At 36.6% G+C, this 24,826-nt stretch overlaps 4 protein-coding genes across 4 annotated transcripts in view; 3 read left to right on the forward strand and 1 right to left on the reverse strand.

Moving 5' to 3' along the window:
• The first annotated feature begins 275 nt into the window (after positions 1-275).
• On the forward strand, positions 276-4,709 carry LOC126827122 (slit homolog 1 protein). Its single transcript, XM_056102216.1, has 2 exons — positions 276-1,609; positions 4,702-4,709. Exons 1-2 carry the CDS (start codon positions 361-363, stop codon positions 4,707-4,709), a joined length of 1,257 nt encoding a protein of 418 aa, XP_055958191.1. The 5' UTR covers positions 276-360.
• LOC126827123 (slit homolog 1 protein-like) lies at positions 4,633-7,791 on the forward strand. Its single transcript, XM_050556335.2, has one exon. The coding sequence runs from the start codon at positions 4,757-4,759 to the stop codon at positions 6,881-6,883; it is 2,127 nt and encodes a 708-aa protein (XP_050412292.2). The 5' UTR covers positions 4,633-4,756; the 3' UTR covers positions 6,884-7,791.
• Positions 7,792-14,718: 6,927 nt separating this feature from the next.
• On the reverse strand, positions 14,719-20,196 carry LOC126827143 (ankyrin repeat domain-containing protein 40). Its single transcript, XM_050556378.2, has one exon. It carries the CDS (start codon positions 20,127-20,129, stop codon positions 19,335-19,337), a length of 795 nt encoding a protein of 264 aa, XP_050412335.2. The 5' UTR covers positions 20,130-20,196; the 3' UTR covers positions 14,719-19,334.
• A 146-nt stretch (positions 20,197-20,342) lies between these two features.
• The window catches only part of LOC126827111 (polyamine-transporting ATPase 13A3), a 51,962-nt gene continuing 47,478 nt past the window's right edge, over positions 20,343-24,826 (forward strand). Inside the window, exons 1-2 of the mRNA XM_056102217.1 lie at positions 20,343-20,510; positions 22,918-22,997. Coding sequence (XP_055958192.1) covers positions 20,495-20,510; positions 22,918-22,997 — 96 coding nt within the window. The 5' untranslated portion in view covers positions 20,343-20,494. The remainder of the gene's footprint in view (positions 20,511-22,917; positions 22,998-24,826) is intronic.

Here is a 24,826-nt window from a genome sequence, read left to right on the forward strand (position 1 = left end):
AGACTCCACGTCATCGATTTTTGTAAAATAAATTCCGCCAGCTACTTTTTTTGGGATATGTCCGATGATTCGAACAGCTCCATTTATTCGTTTATGTCCGATGATTCAAATTTTAAAGTTAAACATAGACATAGATGTTTGACCTCGATTCCAGTAAATATTTGTAATTTTCCAGGAATACAGTATCTAGACCTTGGAAACAATACAATAACGCAAATACCAAAGTTGTCGTGCGTGAGAGAATTAGTGGTTTTTCTTTTAAGCATCAACCATATTCAAGTTTTAAAAGCTGGAATCTTTGATGGTTTGAACAAATTACGCGATATTGACTTATCCAGAAATAGAATTCATACAATACAGATGGGAGTCTTTCATAATGGATTAAAGAAAATAAAAAAAGTCTCCTTGCATCACAACAATTTGAGTGAGTTTGACCTAGTTTGGCCCCTGGGCATGACACATATTTTCTGTTTATTTGATGCAAGTTACAACAAAATTACAAACCTTACCAACAAATCTAACTTCACAATGGATCCGAGCAAAAGGTATGGACCCGGTGTAATATATTTGCACAACAACAACCTGAGGATTTTGGACACACAAATGTTAGATGCAATAGGAAATCCCTTAAAATCATTGGTGGGCAATTTCTTGTATTGGGAAATTACCTGGAAAGGTAATCCATGGCATTGTGATTGCCGAATACATCTAGTAGCAGCTTTGCTTTCGGTTTCGGCTATAAGAACATGGATGGGTGCCCTTGATGGTGCATCTACTGATTTTAACTGCAACACTCCGCCCAATTTAAAGGGTCAGCCCGGTTTTCTACATCAAAATTTATCTGATTTTGTGTGCAACATCACCGATTCCTGTCCTTCCGGATGTTTATGTCATGATCAACCAGAAGCTGATAGAATGGTCATTAATTGTCAGAATGCTGGACTCACAGAAATGCCAAAACGTTTACCATTCCATGAGAATTTATTTCTGAACTTTCAGAACAATTCCATTGGCATTTTACCAGAACTTCCTTATTTGGGCAGAATTGTTCACCTGGACATTTCAGATAACAATTTAACAAATATTTCATCAGCGTTTCTTGGTTCTGCTGATAAATTGAAGTATGTGAATCTTGCAAACAACAGGCTGAAATATCTTCCAAAAACTATTCAGAACTTACTATCAACAGAGATTGATCTTTCTAATAACATGTTAATTTCTTCTTGTGATAGTTTGTGGTTAAATGATTGGTTTGAATCAAAACCTAACATTAAAAACAGATGTAATATAACTTGTTCTACAGTTAATGGCGATCAGAGAATAACTATTGATAATTTACAACCAGATGAATTTAACTGTCGAGTTCCTAACTCTTTAACTATAAGTATTGTGTTGGGTATATTTGGTTTTCTGGCCATTCTATTACTTATTGGCATTATTTACTTCCGGTTCGAAATAATGGCGTCATATCATATTTACATTTTACCCAAGATGAAACGGAAATGGACGCAGGAAATTCACGAGAACGAGCCGAAACAACATGATATATTTGTTCTGGTAAATGATGAACATGCTCCAGGTAGATTGTGGGTTATACACAATCTTATTGGTATAATAGGGGAGGTAACTGCCGATGCTAATATTACCAATATACATAACAGTCGTACCGTTCTGGCCGTTATTTCAAAATCCGTTTTAGTTGATCCGTTGAAAAGGTTTGAATTAAATGAATCCTATTGTCATAAAATTAAACAAGGGAAATGTCAGTTAGTTCTGATTAAACGGGAGGAATTTAATCCAGAACTTGTTAACAACGGACATATTAAGGCTATGTTCCGTTTAAAACAGTTTATTAACGCTGATGATGTCGACCTTACTGAGAAAATATCCTTACAAATTGATAGGCTGCAGAATTAACCCAAGATTATTTCATATAGAGTCATGTTTTTATTTATTTTTAACTTCATGTTATTATATAGATTATATGCCTGAGACTGTAGTCTGCACTAACCCAGGATTATGTCATATAATATCATGTTTGTTTCTTTAATTTTTAAATGCACCTTAGATAGATAAAAGATCACCTGAACATGGAACCATATTTTTTTTTTATTTTTAAATTCATCTTTTTGTTAGGTTGTAGGCTGCAGCACTACCCCAGAGTTATGTCACATAGAATCATGTTTTTATATTTAAATGCATCTTATACAGATTATATGCATGAGGCTGAGGTGACTTAATAATATCATTCTATGTGTCTGTGACTAGTCTCTGTCTACGGTTGTATGCCGTCTATGACTTTATTTTTGCAAAATTCAAGTATTTTTGATGTATATTTAGCCTGGTGTTCCAACGTGTGCCGTTGGCAAAAAAGGTTGAGAACCACTGGTCTATTAGGTCTATATCTTGAATACATTATTATCTAAAAATTAGTGGATTTATAGGCTTAAATAGTAAAGATCAAAATACAAAATAAATGGATATAGTCTTTAGATTTCCCAAAGTGGTCAAGAGCCTTAACTCTGGCAGTAATTATGGAAAATGAATAGGATTATTTCTCTCATGACCTTAAACACTGTGAATAAATTTAAACTAAATCAGATATTAACTTTAGTCTCAAGCTTCTACAAGATTTTTCAAAGAGGTCAAGGGCTAGAACTCCGACAGTATATATCGAAATCAGTTGGACACAGATCACTAAAGATTTCCCCATTGACTCCAATGTTAATTCTCGTATCTTAGACCGGCTCTAACTTTTTCCCAAATTTTCGTTGGGTAGAACGCTTTCTACCACAGATGGAGCAACATGTGGCAACCACTTGCCCAAAAGCACGTATGAGGTTCTTCATGAAAAACTTGAGATACACAAGCTAGAAGTAGAGACAAGTAAACATGCAATTTCAGGCCCTACATTTCAACCTAACCAACCTCTCAACTCTTGTATCCTTCCGCATCAAAATTAGGAATATTCACCAAAACCTGGCAGAAAATGTATTTTCAAACCCTTTTCCTCGATTCTACACCAAAAAGTCAACAAAAATCGCCATGTAAAAGGAAAAGGGAGAGGAAGACTAAAAATAGCTTTGGCCCTTGTTTCGTGGGTGACGGCGTAGGAATATTTGGTGATCTGGGTGACGGCGTAGGAATATTTGGTGATCTGTGTCCAATTGAAAATCAATAGGATTCTTCGTCTCATGAACCTAAACAGTGCGTATAATAGGATATTAACTTTAGCCTCTAGAGTGTTCACAAAATATTTCAAAGCGATCAAGGGCCATAAGTCTGGCAGTAATTTTGGGAAATCCTTGAAAACCAACAGGCTTCTGTGTCTCATGACCTAAAACACTGTATATAAATTTAAAGTCAATTGGATATTAACGTTAGCTTCCAGAGCGTCAACAAGATAGTTCAAAGAGATCAAGGGCCATAACTATGGTAGTAACTATCGGAAATTGCTGAAAATCAACCGTCGGACGGGAGCGACAATATACGACCACATTTCAATGTGGGCGTATAACAAAACGATTGTTATTTTCAATAACATTTAATGAAAATATTTAATGAATTAAGTGAATAGAAGACATGTCTTAAAATGGCCGGCATTACCCCATTATACGCTATAGAAGACATGGCTTAAAATGGCCTTTTAATCTTTTACAGCTGAATAAAAAAATATGCGTGAAATAAATGAATCCCGATCATCAAGTCGCATTATCCCATATTTTTTGGCGTTCGTCGGTCGTACTTTTTGGAGAATCAAATACACCGTTGCAAACTGTAGATTATTTACAGACAGAAAAGTGGGTGTGGAACCCCCCATGGGAGTCGGGGGATGCATCAAAATCAATAGTTGCTATCATTGGAGTAGAAGGAATAAGTATCCCAAGTTCTAAGATGATCGATTCCTAAACACAAATATTGTGCGTGGCTCTGCCCCTGGGGTTTATTCGATATAAGAGTAGGCCGTAGTGCCGCTGTCCGGGCAAAATTTCCCTCATAGCACACTGTATGGCGTATGCCCGTCTTCATTAGCCCAGGTTAGGAGCAGAACAGTAGGACGTTAAACTCCATTTCATTTCATTTCATTTCCTGGGGTTTAAACATGGACCAATAGGTACAACCCTGTTATTGAAATGATTTAACATGTCGAATTTCAATAAAATCTGTTTATACGAAACTAGCCTTTATCGCCTTCACAAGGTTTTCGGAAACGGGGGCATTGCTCTGGTACGAAAGGTTGCAGAATGTTTAATATTCGTGAAGTATGTCCTCTCATGTCCACGATGCTTCACACCAAACTTGAAACGAATACATCAAAAACTGTAGCAACTAGCCTATTGTTGACTGACGTACGTACGGACAGGGTGACGACATAATACGCACATACTGAAGTTTGGGTTTATAATATCAAGTACTGAATCATATATATTTGGTACCTAAATTTATAAATATGATAGAAAGGAAGAAGCTATATCATATTGATGTCTAGTTTTAGAGAAACGGAAGTAAACAATTAACCATGCATATTATTAGAAACAGAATGCAAGTTTTTAATTGGTTGATGAGAATATGAGAAGATCCGGAATAACACCAACTACATCCTTAAAGTAAAACTGTCAGATGATACAGTGGTGAAACGAGATGAACTAAAGACATATTATCAATCTATAGTCTTGTGACAATACGTAACATTTAAAACAGTTTTGTGAGAGGAAAATATTTAAATTTCAGATAACATTACAAGTTATAAAACAGGATGTATCGATTCCACATATTCCTCTTTATTCTGTTGATAATTCAAGACAGTAATTTCTTGTTGTTTCTTGTGATGGGACAGTCTCAAGATTTTGTTGTTTGCCAACCAGAATGCCGTCCCCTGTCTCGGAGACATGAATCAGTGAACATTTGGAAGTTTTGTAACGATTGCTGCACGTATAATTTTCGTGCTTTAAACAGACTTTATGTCAAAGAAACTTGTGAAATAAATTCGACTAGCTACTTTTTTTCGAATGTGTCCCGGGATTCAAACTTTAAAGTTACACATCGGCATGGCTGTTTGACCTCGATTCCAGGAAAAATTTGTAATTTTCCAAGAATACAATATCTAGATCTTGAAAACAATAAAATAACGCAATTACCAAAGTTGTCTTGTTTGAGAGAATTGGTGATTTTAGATTTAAGAGACAACCAAATTCAGGTTTTAAAAGCCGGGATATTTGATGGCATGAACAAATTACGCACCATTTACTTGTTCAGAAATGAAATTCATACAATAGAGATGGGAGTCTTTCATAATGGATTAAAGAAAATAAATCAAGTCGGCTTGGATCATAATAATTTGACAGAGGTTGACGTAGTTTGGGCCCTGGGCATGACACATATTTTCTGTTTATTTGATGCGAGTAACAACAAAATTACAAAACTTACCAACAAATCTAACTTCACAATGGATCCGAGCAAAACGTATGGACCTGGTGTAATATATTTGAACGACAACAGCCTGAAAATTTTGGACACAAAAATGTTCGATGCCATAGGAAATCCCTTGACATCATTGCTGAGCACTTTGCTGTATTGGTATATTATCGTGGACCGTAATCCATGGCATTGTGATTGCCGAATACATCCAATAGCAGCTTTGGCTTCGAGTACGGCTATAAGAACATTGATGGGTGCCCTAAATGGTTCATCTACTGATTTTATCTGCAACACTCCGCCCAATTTAAAGGGTCAGCCCGGTATGATACATCGCAATTTATCTGATTTTGTGTGCAACATCACCGATTCCTGTCCTTCCGGATGTTTATGTCAGGATCAACCAGAAGCTGATAGAATGGTCATTAATTGTCAGAATGCTGGACTCGCAGAAATGCCGAAACGTTTACCATTCCATGAGAAATTATTTCTGAACTTTCAGAACAATTCCATTGGCATCTTACCAGAACTTCCTTATATGAGCCGAATTGTTCATCTGGACATTTCAAATAACAATTTAACAAATATTTCATCAGAGTTTACCAGTTCTGCTGATAAATTGAAGTATTTGAATCTTGCCAACAACAGGCTGAAATATCTTCCAGAAACTATCCAGAAGTTACTATCAACAGAGATTGATCTTTCTAATAACATGTTAATTTGTTCTTGTGATAATTTGTGGTTAAATGGTTGGTTTGAATCAAAACCTAACATTAAAAACAGATCTAATATAACTTGTTCTACAGTTAATGGCGATGGGAGAATAACTATTGTTAATTCACAACTAGATGAATTTAACTGTCGAGTTTCTAACTCTGTAACTATAAGTATTGTGTTGGGTATATTTAGTTTTCTGTCCATTTTATTACTTATTGGCATTATTTACTTCCGGTTCGAGATAATGGCGTCATATCATATTTATATTTTACCCAAGATGAAACGGAAATGGACGCCGGAAGTTGGAGAAGATGAGCAGAACCAACATGATATATTTGTTCTGGTAAATGATGAACATGCTCCCGATAGATTGTGGGTTATAGCGAATCTTATTCCATATTTTGATCGAAATTTGATAAAATCTTACATTTCATTCCGTGATGGTATAATAGGGGAGGTAACTGCCGATGCTAATATTACCAATATACATAACAGTCGTACCGTTCTAGCCGTTATGTCAAAATCTCTTTTAGATGATCCTTTAAAAGGGTTTGAATTAAATGAATCCTATTGTCATAAAATTAAACAAGGGAATGGTCAGTTAGTTCTGATTAAACGGGAGGAATTTAACCCAACACTTGTTAACAACGGACATATTCAGGCTATGTTCCGTTTAAAACAGTTTATTAACGCTGATGATGTCGACCTTACTGAGAAAATCTCCTTGCAGATTGATAGGCTACAGAACTAACCCAAGATAATGTCATATAGAATCATGTTTTTATTTATTTTTAACTTCATGTTATTATATAGATTATATGCCTGAGACTGTAGTCTGCACTAACCCAGGATTATGTCATATAATATCATGTTTGTTTATTTAATTTTTAAATTCACCACATTATACAAATTATATGCATGAGGCTTCGGACTGTAGGTTTTAGCACTAACCCACAGTTACGTCATATAAAATCATGTCGTTTTTTTATTTTTTAAATTCATCTTGTACAGATTATATGCATGAGGCTGGAGGTGACTTAATAATATCAAACGATCACCTGAACATAGAACATCTGTCACAGACACAGTCAATAATAAATACAATACTTTTCTCTTAATTTTTACCAGGTACCAGGACAGTCAATATTATTACCTGTGCCAGGTGTTCAAGGGTTAATTGTATTATATCTTTAATCATACTCAACTTAGGCTGTCTATAGTTGACTCCTCTTAAGAATAGACACTAAGCTCATTGACAGACATTTTCTGTCCTAAATCGACGACTTTAGTCGAAAACACTAAGTATATTTCGAGAATTTCGGGAAATATATATTGAAAAGGTTTAATTAGTGTTTTTATGTATAACAGATATGAACCGGAGTAGGGCCGAATTCCGAAACAGTATGCTAATTGTTGGATATGGCGGCCATTTAATGCAGTGGTCTATTCTCGAAGTAAAAAGTACAAGGATCACTGTGTGTAGAATGATCTTTAATAAATTGTAAAATACATAAAGTCAAACGTTTTAGTAAACTTACTATTATTACTGTTAGTTGAATGCTTATTTAATTGTTGTTTTTTGTTTATTTTCTTGTAAATGTACATTTATAATATCTTGTATACTCGTAATGACATCCATTAAACAGTATATACTTCGTATTATCATTGTAATTTTATCTATTAATTTCTTAGGCTATAACATTTTATTAAACATTTTTATTTATATAAACAATATTTATTCAGAAACTGAGGGGATTGGGAAACAGGCAAAGCCTATATAAACCCCTCTCTCGGTTACAAATAAATTACATAATATTACAATAGATTGAAAAACAAAGAAGAAGAAAAGAAAATTATATATATATATATACACATAACCCATAACAATGTTTACATGTAAACATAAATTTGAAATAATTAAAATCCGCTATTTTTTTTTAAATTTAAATCTTTCGTTTTGTTTTCAATAAAATTATGCACCTGGTTAAATATTGACACGTTTTCGTCGTATTTTAATTTTTCCGATCCACAGAGTAGCACTTTAATGTTTTTCCGTGTCGGGGGTAAAATGTCGATTGTTCTATTTCGAGCATCTGAATACTATTCAAAAAAAGTAGGGGATATTTGATTTTGGGGGCATAATACTAAAATATGCAAATGACTACAAAAAATGTCACTATAGAACCTAACAGAAGAAACATTTCCAGTTACATGTGACGCCCAAACGCACCAATAGCTACCGCATGGAATGCAGGTGATGCTTGGGATCATCATGGGGGTCCAACCCAAGATTTGCACGACTCTGACTTTGAATGTTACAGTCATTGTGGCATTGAATTCCAGGGTGGAAACATCAGTTTAATTGTTTTAGTGACCAGAAAACAAATTTTGATATGCGTCGGCTTACCGAAAATGAAAGGTTACGTGCCCTTGGCATGCTACAGATCGGCACAACACAGGCGGTTGTGGCGCGGACGATGAATGTTTCTCAGTCTGTCATAAGCAGGCTATGGTCCAGATACCGTGATACACAATCTGTACAGGACAGACCACGCTCAGGTCGACCAAGGGCGACAACTCAAGCCCAGGATCGATTTATCCGTACCTTGGCCTTGAGAAATCGTGTCATCACAACAAATCAGATCAGCGCTCGTCTTCAAACAGACACTGGTGTGAGAGTGAGTGGCCAGACGATTCGGAATCGACTGCATAGGGGTCACCTTCGCGCCCGACGTCCTCGCGTGATCCCTTGTTTGAGAGATCATCACATTCAGGCAAGACGTCGTTGGTGTAGGGATCGTCAACACTGGGATAATCGACGCTGGAGCAATGTGATGTTTTCAGATGAGTCAAGGTTCACTGTTGATTTTTTGGACAGACGTAGGAGGGTGTGGCGTCGTCGAAACGAGCGCTTCCAAGACGTTAACGTCATCAGACATGATCGATTTGGGGGTGGTTCTGTTATGGTGTGGGGAGGCATCACTGTTGCTGGAAGAACGGCTTTACATGTTGTTGCAGGGCGTGTTACAGGCCAGTACTACCGGGACAACATCTTGGCAGTCCATGTTGTGCCGTTCGCACGACGTCATGGCCGCCGTTTCATCTTCCAGGATGACAACGCAAGATGTCACAGGGGCAGGATCGTTACAGGTTACCTCCAACAACAGAACATCACCACATTACCTTGGCCAGCACTGAGTCCCGACCTCTCCCCCATCGAGCATGTCTGGGACATGCTTGGACAGAGGTTACGTCAACGTCAACAACGTCCTGCCAATGTCCAAGAACTTGCTGCTGCGTTGCAACAGGAATGGGACAATCTGGACCAAAATGACCTTAGACGTCTCATTAGGAGTATGCCACGTCGGATCAATGCTTGTTTGGCAAACAGAGGAGGATTTACCCGTTACTGACTTGGTTGTGATGCTGTGGTAACTTTGCTGTTTGACCCCGGGTATCATTTTACCCTTATAATGGTCAGTCTGTGCCTTACTTAGTCTAACGATCATTTGGAATAAATCGATGAATGTGAACTTCATTTCATTTTGTCATTTGTTTCTTCGTCAGTTTCATTAGGTGACTTTAATAACACTTAAAAATCAAATATCCCCTACTTTTTTTGAATAGTATATAAGGAGATAGTGATAAGGATCTTCTATTGAATTACCACATGAACATTCTGGAGTATTTGAAATATGTCTAGTAAATTTATGAAAATTTAGATTACTGCAGCCTACTCTTAGTTTAGTATGTATAATTTGATTTTTACGTTTGCCAATATAATAAAAGAGGGTTATTTTCGGATCATGTTAAGAGAGTCCTTGTTTAAATTTTGAGAGTGATACGACATTTGTTATGGACGGATTTAGGCTGTTCCAGAGTTGGATAGCTGATGGAAAGAATGAATTGGAATAGAGAGATGTTCTGCAAAATATTTCATTTAATTCTGGTTTAAACTTCTAAGATTATGTGGGGATGTTTTTAATTTAATGTGGTTGGATAAATAATTTGGAACTGTTTCATTAATAATTTTATATATTGTCTGTAATTGATACCTTTTTCTTCTTCCATTCAAAGGAATAATACCAGTTTCCAGATAGAGTAAACGGTGGCTAGTTAGTTCCCTTTACAGCCCCACAAATAGTGCGTAAGGCGTCAAGTTGAAGGTGTTCTAGTTGGTTCGTTAGGTGATCAGTGCAACAGTGCGACTAATGTCGCCGTTGTCGAAATGCAGTAGTATATAAGAATTGTAAATTATGAAAAGTGATTTCCTATTTAGCCTGTACTTTAGGGATCTTAAACAATTGATTAATTTTGATACTGTATTACAAATATTATTTATGTGGATATCCGATTTAAGTTTGTGTTGGAAGAAAAAACCCAAGTTCTTGTGGTTTTGCACATCATTTATTTTAACGGTGTCCATAAAAAGTGGTGGTATGTTATTGTGTGGTTTTGATAGATAATGTTAGTGATTCTGTTTTTGTGGGGTTGAAGGAAACTAGCCATTTTTTGGACCAGACGTTGATTTTCTCGATATCCGAATTCATTATTTTCGCACTTTCCGACAGATCTTTTATCATTAAGTAGTGAGACGTGTCATCATGGCAAACAATTTGATATTTATTGAATATTTTCGATGAATTTATTAATGTAGATTAAAAATAGAAGCAGTCCGAGAACGGAGCCCTGTGGAACACCGGAAGTGACGAATGGTGACTCCGAGGCGACATTGTCCAGAACAACACCCTGTGATCGAACAGTTATATAACTTTTAAACCAACTGTACAATGTGCCTCGGACCCCGACAGCATCAAGCTTAAGACAGAGTCCAGCATGTCAAACCCTATCTATTGCTTTGCTGATGTCACAGAACACCGTTCTCGTATAATAACCGTTATCGATTGCATTACAATAAAAATCATTGGGACCTAGAAATTGACCCAAATGGGTCGCAACGCATATAATAATGTAATCTGATTGTATATAAACTGATTTACATTCAATTGTTTCAGTTTACATTCAAATCAGTTATGTCCAGCGAAATACGGCATGAGTCTCAACCGAATAGCAATTTCTAGCGTCTGGTTATTCCAGTCTATTGCACAAGCTCTCCAGATAAGATATGGCTCACTGTTGGACATGAGTTGTGGAATATATCTTGCCTCGTTCATTCTCGTCAATTGTTGCAAATGACGCTGAAACGCACTATGGTACACGATTCGTGTACCAATGGTAAAATGTTTATTGGATATCAGAAGCCTACCTTTTCCTGGTAAGATCACAACATCAATGTTGATATGAATTGACAAATAATTCGTTTTTCAACGTATAAGACTTTGCATGATATTGAGTTAGAGACTTAGCTACTTTAAGTCTAGAAGTTGATAGATAGTCGAGTCTCCTTTCATAAAACCACTTAGGCATTTTGTAAGTGTGTTGTTGTCTAGAAGGAAGTTAAAGACATGCATATGATTTTAGTTATTATCGAGAGTAATGATATCTGCGATAGTTGGAACATATATCCTTATTTCCTTTTTTTATATAGGGCTAAGACATTAACATTTCCAAATCAAAGGGAAGGTGAGAGAGAGAGAGAGAGAGAGAGAGATGGGGTTTAACGTCCACTCCCGCTCGACACAAACTAGGTCATTTTGGGACTAACGTATGGTTTAATTTTATTTCAATAATTCGCTTGCGCGTAAGGGACCTGGAAACCTTGGACCTTGAGGACCTGGAGAAAACCCACAAGGTTGGCAAAGGGAAGGTACACCTAAGGGAATGATTAAACAGAGTACATAATGGGTTAAAAATTTCTTTAGATATAGATATTAATAATTTTCCACTAATATGATCAGAGCCAGATGATTTAGCAGTATCGATAGAGTCAAGTATGGCTTTAACTTCATTCGGCTGTAGAATAATATTAGTTATACTGTTGGTATTTCGGTTATTTAATGGGTGATTAAGATCATAAATTTGGATTGCTCAGCAAAATAAGTATTGAAGTGCATTTGCCTTTTCTATAGGTGTGAATGCTGTGCCAGTATTTGTTGTTATAGAAGGTATGCAGAGGCGTAGCCGTGAAATATATATAGGTGGGTGGGGCAAATGAAATTATATAAAATGCTGATAATCTGTGATGCCGGAGGCAAAAGGCTGCACAGCAGCTAATGTCACGTGATAGGGAGAGTGTGGGAGGGTTTGGGGGGCCACCCACATCAAAAATTTTAAAGTTTCAGTCTGTAAACACTGTTTTGGCATATTTTACGGGGTTAAACTAAAACATCACACCAAAATATGGGATATGTACAGGTTTTATACAGATAGAATCTTAACTAATCCTAATAATTGTAAATAAATAGGAGTTAGGACCTACTATGTAAATTTCTTTTTTTTGGGGGGGGGGGGTCCAAGTATATTCAGACCCCCCCCCCTCCCCTCTGTGTGATGCCCATGGAGGTATGTCATGGTTCGATGAACCCATAGTTTTTATAAATTAGTTGACTACCTGCCACCAGGACTTTGATCCAAGGTCATTGACATCATTAATTTTATTATCTAAACTTTCATGATATTCACTTTTACATTTCCGAATTGGGGGGTGGATGGCTTAAAGGTTAGCATGTGCGCGCTGTATCATTAAGTCTGTCATTGAGTCAACTGGCGTGGTTTCGAATCCCCGGTTGTACGTGACAAGGAGTAGGGTCGCCTGGCCAACCTCGTGGGTTTTCTCAGGGTCCTCCGGTTTCCTCCCACTGCTAAAGACCCCTATGCGCAAGCGAATTATGGAAAAAAAAATTGAACCATATGTTAGTCCCAAAATGACCTAGTTTGTGTCGAGTGGACGTTAAACCCCATTTCTCTCTCTCTCTCACATTTCCGAATTAAAAATATATATTGATTTCTTGTCTTACGAAATAGTGCCCAGTGGTCTGCCAAATCTGACTTTTTAGCTTTTATGTGGATTTTATTTTTCGATTTACTTCCTTATGCTATTATTCATCCACGATGACAGCATATCTCGTGGTCTAATGATTACTAATTTATTTGGAATATATTTCTTTGCTACAGTTATTAATTCACTTGTAAATTTACTACATGACTCATCGAACGTATTGTTAGTGAGGAGTGTGTAAGAGTCAGTACGGCGGATTTCTTATTGAAGTGCATTAGTATTCATTTCCCCATAATCCCAAATTAGTCGTTTAAAGGATCGTTTTTTGTGGACTCTGAAATGAGAGTTGACAGTACACAGGGCAGTGGTCGCTACAGAAGTTATCGACGAATTCAGCTTTGGAGACATACATCGGCAAAGCCGTGAAACATATATTGGGGGGCGGGGGGAGGGTCCGCAAATGAAATTATATAAAATGTTGACAATCTGTAAACACTGTTTGGCATATTTTACCAACACATTGGTGATATGTACAGGTTTTATACAAATAGAATCTTAACTAGTCCTAATAATTGTTATGAAAAATAAATAGGAGATAGGGCCTACTATGTAAATTTTTTTTTTTTTTTTTTTGGGGGGGGGGGGGGGGTGGGGGTGTCCAAGTATATTCAGAAAAACATTTGGGGGGTCTTCTGTAAACACTGTTTTGGCATATTTTACGTGGGTTAAACTAAAACATCACACCAACATATTGGGATATGTTCAAGTTTTATACAGATAGAATCTTAACTAATCCTAATAATTGTTGTAAATAAATAGGAGATAGGGCCAACAACGTAAATTTTGGGGGTCCAAGTATATTCAGCACCCCCCCCCTTTAGTCGTTTAAAGGATCGTTTTTTGTGGACTCTGAAATGAGAGTTGACAGTACACAGGGCAGTGGTCGCTACAGAAGTTATCGACGAATTCAGCTTTGGAGACATACATCGGCAAAGCCGTGAAACATATGTTTTGGCATATTTTACGTGGGTTAAACTAAAACATCACACCAACATATTGGGATATGTTCAAGTTTTATACAGATAGAATCTTAACTAATCCTAATAATTGTTGTAAATAAATAGGAGATAGGGCCAACAACGTAAATTTTGGGGGTCCAAGTATATTCAGCACCCCCCCCCCCCCCGAAAAACAATTGGGGAGTATATTCAGAAAAACATTTGGGGGGTCTTCTGTAAACACTGTTTTGGCATATTTTACGTGGGTTAAACTAAAACATCACACCAACATATTGGGATATGTACAAGTTTTATACAGATAGAATCTTAACTAATCCTAATAACTGTTGTAAATAAATAGGGGATAGGGCCAACAACGTAAATTTTGGGGGTCCAAGTATATTCAGCCCCCCCCCCCCCCGAAAAACAATTGGGGAGGGGGGGCGGCTCCCCCCCCCCAAAAAAAACATAACAAACCCATGTGTGAGTCCCATGGAGAAATAAATCGGGCAATTTGTCAAAATTAAATTCTAATAAGGTGTTTTTCACATTTTCCCACTATCATTTTATTCTAATGGACTCAGACCAGTAATTCCCTCTCCATTGAGTTCATTGTTAAATTCATGAATTTCTCCGCCTATTTCTCATTTTATTAAACATTTCAACAATTTTAATCTTTATGCCTAGACATTAATTAACTTATTCAGACCATAATCAACTCTCGATGCCATCTTATGTGTCGGATTTTCACTTGATTTGAATCCATTTTGCTGCTCAGCGCTCATTGATGATTTAATCCAAAAATGGATTATTGAGACTATATTTTTTTATCGTAATGATCATTAAAGCTAGGCCTAACATTCAAACGGTTCAGAGAGACGCAATTTGACTGAAATATTCAGAATATTCCCTTTACATTAGGTAGTTTTTAACTATTATAGTGAGAACTGCCAGCTCTTTATCTAATCTTCCATAATGTATCTTTAAGCACAATTTCATCTAAAAATTTACGCTTTATAACGATAAAAGAACACTTATTGAAAAGTTGTACTATATGTGTACAATAAACCAGTGATTGTTTTCCATATAAATTTGCAACAGGTGGACAGAGAACAAACAGGGGCCATAATCCAAGAAGTTACTGTCGAATATGTGCCAATATCAAAAGCAACCAAGATCTTTGGGTTATAAACATACATTTTAAGTTTCCTCAAAATCTGAAAAAAATTGTGACGTCTAGAGGGTTCACAACCTTGATATTACATATTTTTACACTATTTGAGAAAGAGGAGCAGCCATTTTGTCACACAGTTTCGGTCAGATTTCCACGAAATTCAAACTCAATCGTCATTAGGGTGTAACAATGATATATTTAAATCTCTAGAGGATCCACAAGCTAAAAACATGAATTTTTCATGTAATCTGACAGGAGCCATAATCCAGGAAGTTAGGGTCTGAATATCGAAAGGAAGTGAGACCTTTGGGGTATAACCATACATTTTAAGTTTTATCAAAATTAGATAAAAATTGTGACCTCTTAGTTAAAGTGTCCACAAACTAAAACCATGATTTTTCGTAAAATCAGGGGCCGTAATTCATGAAGTTATGGTCAGATGCATAAGGAACCGAGACCTTTGGGAGATAGACCTATATTTCAAGCTCCATCAAAATTGGATAAATGTTGTGAACTGTAGAGTGTCCACAAACAAAATGTTAACAGACATCCAGAGAGATGGACAAGGGAGACCACAATATACAACCACATGAAAATGTGGGTGCATAAAAATACAATATAAATAAACATTAAGCATAATCTGTTTAAAATTTTCTGCAGGCCTGGAAATAAGGCACCTGTCACAGACAATGTCAGGCTTTGTCAGACACTAAACCTCTGGTGCCTGTCATTTTGTCTGGCACTGATTTGCCATATTATTCATATTATTAATACATGTCCAGCACTAAGTTGAAAATGTCAGGTACTATTTCATTAGTATCTGACATTTTGTCAGGTACATCTAAACCCATTATTTCCAGACCAGTTTCTGGAGCAGATGTTCTTAATTTAGATTTAATCCTTGAATTTTTGAACCAGGTGCCATACATTTCTAAAAGGCAACATCCCAATTTTAACAGAGTCTCAGAAATAAAAGTCTGTGTAGACATGAAATTTAAGCACCAAAATATAGAGGAATGGTGTATTTACCCTGTCTCAAAATTTCAGCTCAAACTATTGAGTCCTTTGGACGTGAATGTCAAAACTGCTTATCCAGAAACATAACCCTTTTAAGATTTCGGGTCAATTGTTTCCTTGGTTGACCTGATAATCTATTGCCAGGTCTATACAGTGCATGACCCACATGCTGTACTTGATAATGAAAAGTAAATTTCACCTACACGTTATTTTTAAATAAAAGTCTATTTTTATCCAGATACTGTATAATACAGCTTGAGACATCAGTCTCTATTTCCAGATGAAGACCGACGTGTTTAACTTGTTTGAAAATGTATCACGTATATATTGAGTTATTTTTCACTTTCCTAAGGTAGAGGATTTTATGGGCTTTTAACACAGAATTAAGCTGTTTTATTCTCCAAAATATAATCAAGATTAATTGGCTCTTTAAACATACATTAATGCAAGAGCAAAATCTGCTTATTACAAATCTTTCTTTAGGCCTGAAATGTTATCTAAATTATCAATTAGACATTAATTAACTTATCCAGACCATAATCAACTCTCGATGTCAAGGCTAGCCTTCGATGTTGGCTGGATTAGATTACTATATGCCGCTAATGGCCATTGATAATTAAATCAAAAAAAGTGGATAATCGACACTATGCTGTTTATATTTATGATTTTAGTAATGATGTCCGAGACTATGCGAAAATTCCACCCGCTTCGTTCTCGGCTCATAGTAGATCAATTTGACTGAAATTTTCAGCAAATTACCTTTACACTATCTAGTTTTTAACTATTATAGCGAGAACTGCCATCTCTTTATCTTATCTCCCATAATGTATCTTTAATCTATTTGTTATTGATCAGGAGAAATTCTTCATAAAAAGCCTAAGGTTCCACATATTCAAATTTGGGAAACATAAACCTTGGCATGCTTGTCCTTTGGACAATTACTCCACGATTCATTGTCGATTGGTGGCCTTTGATTTTTAATATGACATCATAATTCTAAGGTGGCTGGTCCATACTTAATTCTAATTTATATTGGTACATGTACCTCCAGACTACCTATTTCCATATGAACGTGTAAAACAATCTGATTAAAACACAGATCCTATTTCGTTTCGTTCTTAATAGTTCAAATTTCGTTTTACTTGTCTTTACCAGTGGCGGATTAAGCTCCACCAAGGCCTGAGGCTTCAGTTGCTGGAGGGCCTATTTAGTTTTTAAATAGGGCCTATTTAAAATGGCGTGGGCCTAATTAATTTCGGGTCAGGGCCTATGTTGATTCCCGGTGGGCCTAAACCCAACCCCCCTAACATTCATTGTCTATGCGTTTTTAATCCTATTAGACAAGTCTAAAAAAATTTTTTTTACAAAATCTTTGGGCCTGAGGCTGCAGCCTCATCAGCCTCACTGATAATCCGCTGCTGGATTTTACTACACTAGGATCTCGCAGAGTTGTTATATTACCCACATCCTGGTTGAAGTGAGAGATCAAACAATGAAATGGTCTTGGCCCTTATTCATGGAAACTTAAACTAAGATACAATCAAAATTTTCAGAAATACTGCAATTCGGTTGGCTGACAAGTAAAATCAATTTGCATATCCAATGAAGTTGCAGTATTTCTTAAAATTTCGGTTGTAACTTAGTTTAAGTTTTCGTTAATAAGGGCCCTTTTATGACGAGTTCTTGGCGTGCGATGCACAGAACTTTGAGTAAACCACTAGAAATGTCAACGCTGATTGATTAATCAATGTCTGACGGCATAAGTCAAAAGGCGCTAGTGCGACCCCTGATGCGACATTCCAGTACAACCAGTCAGATCTGCGTGTAGTATAGGCCATCGAAAGTATAAAAAAAAAAAAACGAAATATAGATATGTATTTTAATCAGATTGTGTGTAAAATAAAAATTCCTGCTATTGAGATTGTGATTTGAGGTATTTTGAATCCAGTGTACAATTAGTCAGACATGTACATTGTATCTAAAATATCAGGAAAGTCGATTCTCTAGAAGAAATATTAGGCTTACATGGTTCCATATTGTGAAAGCTGATTCTCTAGAAGAAATATTAGGCTTACAAATGGTTCCATATTATGAAAGTTGAATATCTAAAAGTAATATCAGTTCAACAATGGTTCAATTCCGTTTAGTATTTATAAAGATATGATGAATTGAAAATATGTCAACATTTGCGTCCTCTTCAGACAATATAAATGGAATATGGTTAATGGTACATGTACTCTTTGCTTAAATCTTTAAATAGGCCTCTGATAGAATAGGCTTAGACAAGTCTGGAGTTGAGGCACTCGGTAAACCTCAAGAGATTCCAGTATCCTACATCTAACCGAGGCTGTGTGACGAAGCCTGCCATTGGAACTACTTTCAAGTTCCCAGATTACCAACGGCGTTGCCCATGACGGCGTTTTTGAAGAATGTTTTATCATACAAATATTTCAAAGTCTGAAGCTATTTTTCTTTCAAATTTTTCCGATTTTCTTTAAACAAGGACAACTTTGCACGCTTCGAACGACGCAATTTTGAGAACTTCTTTTTAAAAGCGGCAAGTGTCCCTAGTAAGTAAACCCATGCCGCATCACAGTTGTATAGGCGTACGTACATATCACTTACCATCATACAGCCAAGGCTACATGTAGAGTAAAGGAATCTGCCGAGGTTTGCTGAGTGGAGTTGAGTTTGTGATTTTTTTTTCAATAATAAATACAGCAATGAGTACATTTTAATGTACATTAACCTGTCAAAATTAGATATTGTCCAAAGTGGCTCTGGCACAATTCGTCCCCAAACAATTCGTCCCAGGACAATTTGTGCCCGGACAACTCGACCCCAAAGACATTTCATCCCTGGACAATTCGTCACAGGACTATTAGTCCCCTGGGGCTATTCATCCCAGACAACTCGTTCTCGGACAATTCATCCCCTGAAACTACATGTATTTGTACCCCACCAATTGACAGGGTATGAATAATGTCAGGGGACGAATTGTCTGGGGACTAGTTCGCTGGGCACGAATTGTCCAGTACCCCTCCAAAATGTGCGACTATAAGTCTGAAATAAAATGATGTGATATTGTTATTTTAATTTGTCCTTCTCGTTTTCTTCAATATAAAATCTGTTCTTTTTTGATCGCAGCACCAATTGCATTGTAGTTACCGCTACTGTACGTTCTGGACAAAGAACTCTGGGCTTTATTGGTAAGCACCAATTCTAATTCCTGAAAGTCTTTTAGTCTTGCTACATCTTTGTCTTTTCTGACAATGGTATCCGGACGCTTGCGGACCTTTTGAACCAATTTGCTATCAACTTTTAATTCGTCACACAACAGTTTCACTAGAGCTACGAAAGTGAGTGTTGATCGGTCCAACTCAATTTCAATAAAGTCTGTTTCTTCCATGTTCGCAATTCGTGCTTTTAACACTATTTCATTTTCAGTAGAATTTCCATGGTTGCTTCTTCTAATTTCACTGTTACTGTGGTTTCCATTCATGTTAAATGATTCTTTCTGTCTTCCTTGATCTTTCTCAATTTGGGGTGTATTTTTCACATGGGGAAAGGGGGGATTTGCGATATAATTGGGGGTGATTGGCAGTTCAGATTGCTTCTCTTCTTTTGGTTTTGGGGGACACCCTAAAAGTTCTAATATTTCAGAGTTGTTTGTAAGCTGATCTGGAGTTTCTTCTTTGTTATTGCAGATATTCTTGTCAGCTCCTTGTTGAAGTAGAATTTTTACAACTCCTACGTGGTTTCTTTTGCATCCCCAATGCAGCGCTGTCCAGCCATTGATGTTGTTTTTGGAGTTTATACTCACAGTTTTACACAAATTTTCTAAAGTATCCAAATCCCCAATGCTAGCTGCTTCACGTAAGCGTTCTTCCCTTTCCGACAAATTGTCCATTTTATTCGTTGAGTTCGCACTTTCAGACAAGAACCGGTCTTGGAATTTTCCTTGTTATTGTTAATTAACTCCCTTTAATAACTTTTCAGGAGATTTCTATTGGAGGTACAAATAGTATAAAGCGGCTGTTACATCAATTGAACAGATATCTTTGAAGAACACAGCACCTTCGAACGGTCGATGGGGAGTAATGCAGTAAACGTAATAGCACTTCAAACCATCGTCTGTTTTATATTTCATCTCCTTCCGCTAATACGTCAGTCGGTCGGTCACCGACTTTTATAATTATTAACTAACTCTGATCATGATTAGCAATGTTTTGATTTAGGCATTCAGCATGCGGTACCAAATCTATAACGACAAATATGAATCACCCTATAGGTAAGAAAAATCCAGGTGAATGATAAATAATATTATATTGGTAGACTATCTTTTTTTTTAGCCTCTACTCTCTAACTTCTCGTCCACTATTAAGTCAAGAGTAAATCTAAAGTTTCCAAAAATAAACTAGAGAAGTAGAGAGTTAAAGTGAAAGACGTGGTATATGCTTCAGTGGCTGTGAGTGACATGGTGTTGAGAAAGAAGTTATTGGTATGCAAAAAATACACCAGAAAAGATCAAGTCTTGATTGAATGAACCACAGGAGTGTCAGGAGTCTGATCTTCTATCCGTATGGTATATATATGCATACACCATGTCCAACCAGACAATATATAATATTGTATATTGTCTAGTTGGACATGGTGTATGCATATATATATACGGATAGAAGGTCAGACTCCTGTGAATGAACTAGTAGACTCGAGGCACAACAGAAATCTTAAAAAATTAGTCTACATCTAACTTTTATGTATTTCAATGGTCCTTTCATCCAAGATTTAGAGAAAGTTTTTAAAAGTTATGAATGTTCAATGTTTTGACAATGAATTGTCGAATAGCCATAAATTATATGTATTTTCAACAATTGCCAATAGATGACAGATAAAAACTAGACCCACCTGTTCTCAATTGTCAAGTTGTCAGGACAATACAGTGGATAATTGACTGGATGAAGTCTCAGTTGTCAAGCATTCCATTGTCAGCCTCCTTGCATTACGGTGCTGCGGAAAGTTATGTTTTGGTCGGAAAATTGATGCCGATCAACATTGAGATTGATGCAGATATGGTGGGCATTGTCTGATCCTCTCAAGAGTTAATTTAGGGCCTGTCATGTGAATAAATATTACGCTCGGATGAAGCGAGAAAAATGGCTGACAATAGTCAAAGTTAGTACTCGCATAATAATAATACAGCTTTTATAAATTAAATGGCTGCCATATAGGGAGTCACGGTGGCTAAGTGGGTAAGACGCTGGCTCGCTAGCCTGGAGGTCGGGTGTTCGATCCCTGCATTGGCCAAGAAAGTTCATCTGAATTTTCCGACGTGGTTTCCCCTTGTCAGTGGTGCAGAACTGAGGGCCTGACAAGGACAGCTGTCTAGTCCTTCGGATGAGACGAAAAACCGAGGTCCCGTACAGTATACATTGGAATGCACGTAAAAGATCCCTTGGCGGTTGGAATTCAATATAAGAGTAGGCCGTAGCACCGCTGCCCGGTCAAAATTTCCCTCATAGCACACTGTATGGCGTATGCCCGTCTTCATTAGCCCAGGTTAGGAGCAGAACAGTAGGACGTTAAACCCCATTTCATTTCGGCTGCCAAATACTTTATGTTCTGTGATCCCCCGTAACAGACACTCTCTGAATTAGAGATGCGCTTAGAAACACTTCACATGTAATGAAGCGCTATATAAATCGAACAATAATAATAATAATAATAATGCGACTTCTTGTCATTACTTTTCTCTCTGTTCACAGTGGGAATTTTCCCCTTATTGAAAACTTTTCCTTATATTTCTGACAGGGTGTTGTATGAGACAAGGAGTTGGGTCACCTGTCCAACCTCATGGGTTTTCTACGGGTCTTCTGGTTTCCTCCCACTGCTAAAGACCCCTACACGCAAGGGTATTAGTGAAATAAAAATTGGACCATACTGTATGTTAGTCCCGAAATGACCTAGTTTGTGTCAAGTCTCTCTCTGAAACCTTGTTATGTGATGATTTTCAGCCTGGGTTAGTTGGTTAAAGTTGAATAATATTTCAGGCCCCAACCTATTGACGCTTTGAAAAGTTTTTCGATCTCATTAAATCTGATTGAAATGTTGATTAGTCAAAACCACTTCCATTCTGCTAAATTTGTCCATTTTTAGTAATAATTTCGCAAAGTACATGTAATTGAAGCCAATTGTACATGTATCTATCAAGTGTTCTTTTTGGGGGTCCCATCAAAATGAATGGTCAGTGGGTATTGATCCTTGCCAGGCCCTGCTTCCTTCAGCACTGACAAGGGGAAACCACTCCTAACATCAGTCAGAATTAAACACAGGACCTCATGGTTGGTGAGCCTTTGTCGTTTACGCCACATTCTCGGATCAATGAAACCACATCTGGAAATCTAGAGCATGCAATCACAGCATTTATTCAAAAATCTGAAGTTCCGTAGCTATTATAAATGAAATAAAAATTGGACCATATGAAACCACATCTGAAAATCTAGAGCATGCAATCACAGCATTTATTCCCGCAGATGTTCATTTAATTAAAATTGTTGCCATTGTCAGTCACTACTGTATGAGGAAAATCTGAGCCTACCTGTATGTCACAAATAATTAAGTCTTATTTCAGTGTTTCCTATTATTATTGTGTAAATGTTTGTGCTTTTTTTATGTTGATTTTTTAAATGAAATTTCAGATAGCAGAGACAGTGTGAGTGCTTTGAACAATTTATTACTAAACAGAATAACACTGAATAAAGGAGGAGAAGATCAATTAGTAAGCAGCTAGTTTTTTTATGTCCATATTTTGTCAATCTGATTAAAACACAGATCTATATTTCGTTTTGTTTTTTTATACTTTCGATGGCCTACACTACATGAAGATCTGACATGTTTTAGCGATAGGTCACGTCAGGGGGCAAAAGACCGACTTATGACCCTATGATGTCAGACATTTGATTAACCAATCAGCATTGATGTTACTATTGGATTACCCACAGTTCCGTGCAAAACACTCCTAAAGCTCGCCGTGACAGACCGTTTCATTGGCTTATCCCTGACACCTTTCAGAACACGAGTTAAATAACAACTCTTCCAGATCCAAGTGTAGTAAAGACAAGTAAAACGAAATTTTGAACTATAAAAACAAAACGAAATAGGATCTGTGTTTTATTATTTAACCAGACTGATATTTCGTCTTCATCAACAATTTCCGTCACAGTTTCCCCTTGTCAGTTGCAAAGGGCGGTTGCCTGACAAGGACAGTGTCTAGTCGGTCAGATGGTATGAAAGAGAGATAGGTCCTGTGCACGTAAAAGAACCCCTAAGAGTTCAAAATACACATAAGAGTAGGCCGTAGTGCAGCTGTCCGGGAAAAAATTTCCCTGTATTAGCCCAGGGCCCTGTTTCACGAAATTTTAACTAAAGATAAAATCCAAATTTTAGTAGATACTTCAATTGTGATTGGCTAAGCACTAAAATCAATCTAATATTATCCAATCAAATTACTAAAATTTGGATTTTATCTTAGTTAAAATTTCGCAAAACAGACCCCTGGTCTTCATTAGCCCAGGTCGGAGCAGAACATAGGAGGGTAAATTTCACTTCATATCTCTCTCTCTCTCCCCCCCTCCTTCCTTAAAGGCTCAATACCACTCTTGTTGTAACTGAATAATATGTCCCAATCTTTATTCTGGTCAACAAATTGTACTATTTTACAATATTCCAATTAATTGGTGATACAAATTTCATCTTATCACACCTAATTTAAAAAATTGGAAAAATTCAACTAAATGATTTGAAAATCCTGACGTAAACCTTTTCAAATGTGACTTGGATTTAAAAATATTTTCGAACCCATAGGATGTAATGGATAATTTACACAACAGAGGTCACTTAAACATCTAGTACTTAGAATAAGGCTATTTTTTTATTTTCTGGAGCTGTCAAGCCAGCAAGAGTGTTATTGTCCCTTTAAAGGACTATCAATAGGCCTAATTCAAATCTATAATTTTAAAACATACATGTACCCTGGACATAAGGCCCTTATCACAGACTTTATCAGTCACAGATTATCACATAACCTATATGATATTTGTGTCTGATGTAGTCTGTGACAGATGCCTTAGGATCAAACTTGTTCATGAGAAATATACATGTACATGTACATTGTACATGTTGTTGTAATGTATGTTTTTAGTTTAATAGTCAATATAGTTGGCCTAATTTGATTATTATCAAAGCAGTATATATTTTTAATAGAAGAAACTGGATGACATCTGTTGGTAATTTAAATATTTAATTTAAAGATACATTACATGTACATGTAGTTAAGAGTTTAATTAACAGTTGGCCATTCTTGCTATAATAATTCAAAAATAGATGATAAAAAAAAGAAAATATTGAAAATTTCAGTCAAATTACTTTATTCTGAACAAAATTGTTACTGTTTGAAGTTTGGACTAGGAATAGGCATCAACTGTCTCCGCACCGTCTCCGAGAATTGCCGATCGTTTGATTGACAGACGATAACTCCACCCAAATATTCTCGATTATAAAGTACATGTACATCATGTAAGATTCTCAATGGCTACGGTACCCTCAATT

Source organism: Patella vulgata, chromosome 7, assembly GCF_932274485.2.
Source record: "Patella vulgata chromosome 7, xgPatVulg1.2, whole genome shotgun sequence".
NCBI lineage: Eukaryota > Metazoa > Mollusca > Gastropoda > Patellidae > Patella > Patella vulgata.

What these genes read in the sequence shown, in the direction of transcription:
- LOC126827122 (XM_056102216.1), top strand. Translation starts at nt 361, where the DNA reads ATGGGAGTCTTTCATAATGGATTAAAGAAAATAAAAAAAGTCTCCTTG.
- LOC126827123 (XM_050556335.2), top strand. Translation starts at nt 4,757, where the DNA reads ATGTATCGATTCCACATATTCCTCTTTATTCTGTTGATAATTCAAGAC.
- LOC126827143 (XM_050556378.2), bottom strand. Translation starts at nt 20,129, where the DNA reads ATGGACAATTTGTCGGAAAGGGAAGAACGCTTACGTGAAGCAGCTAGC.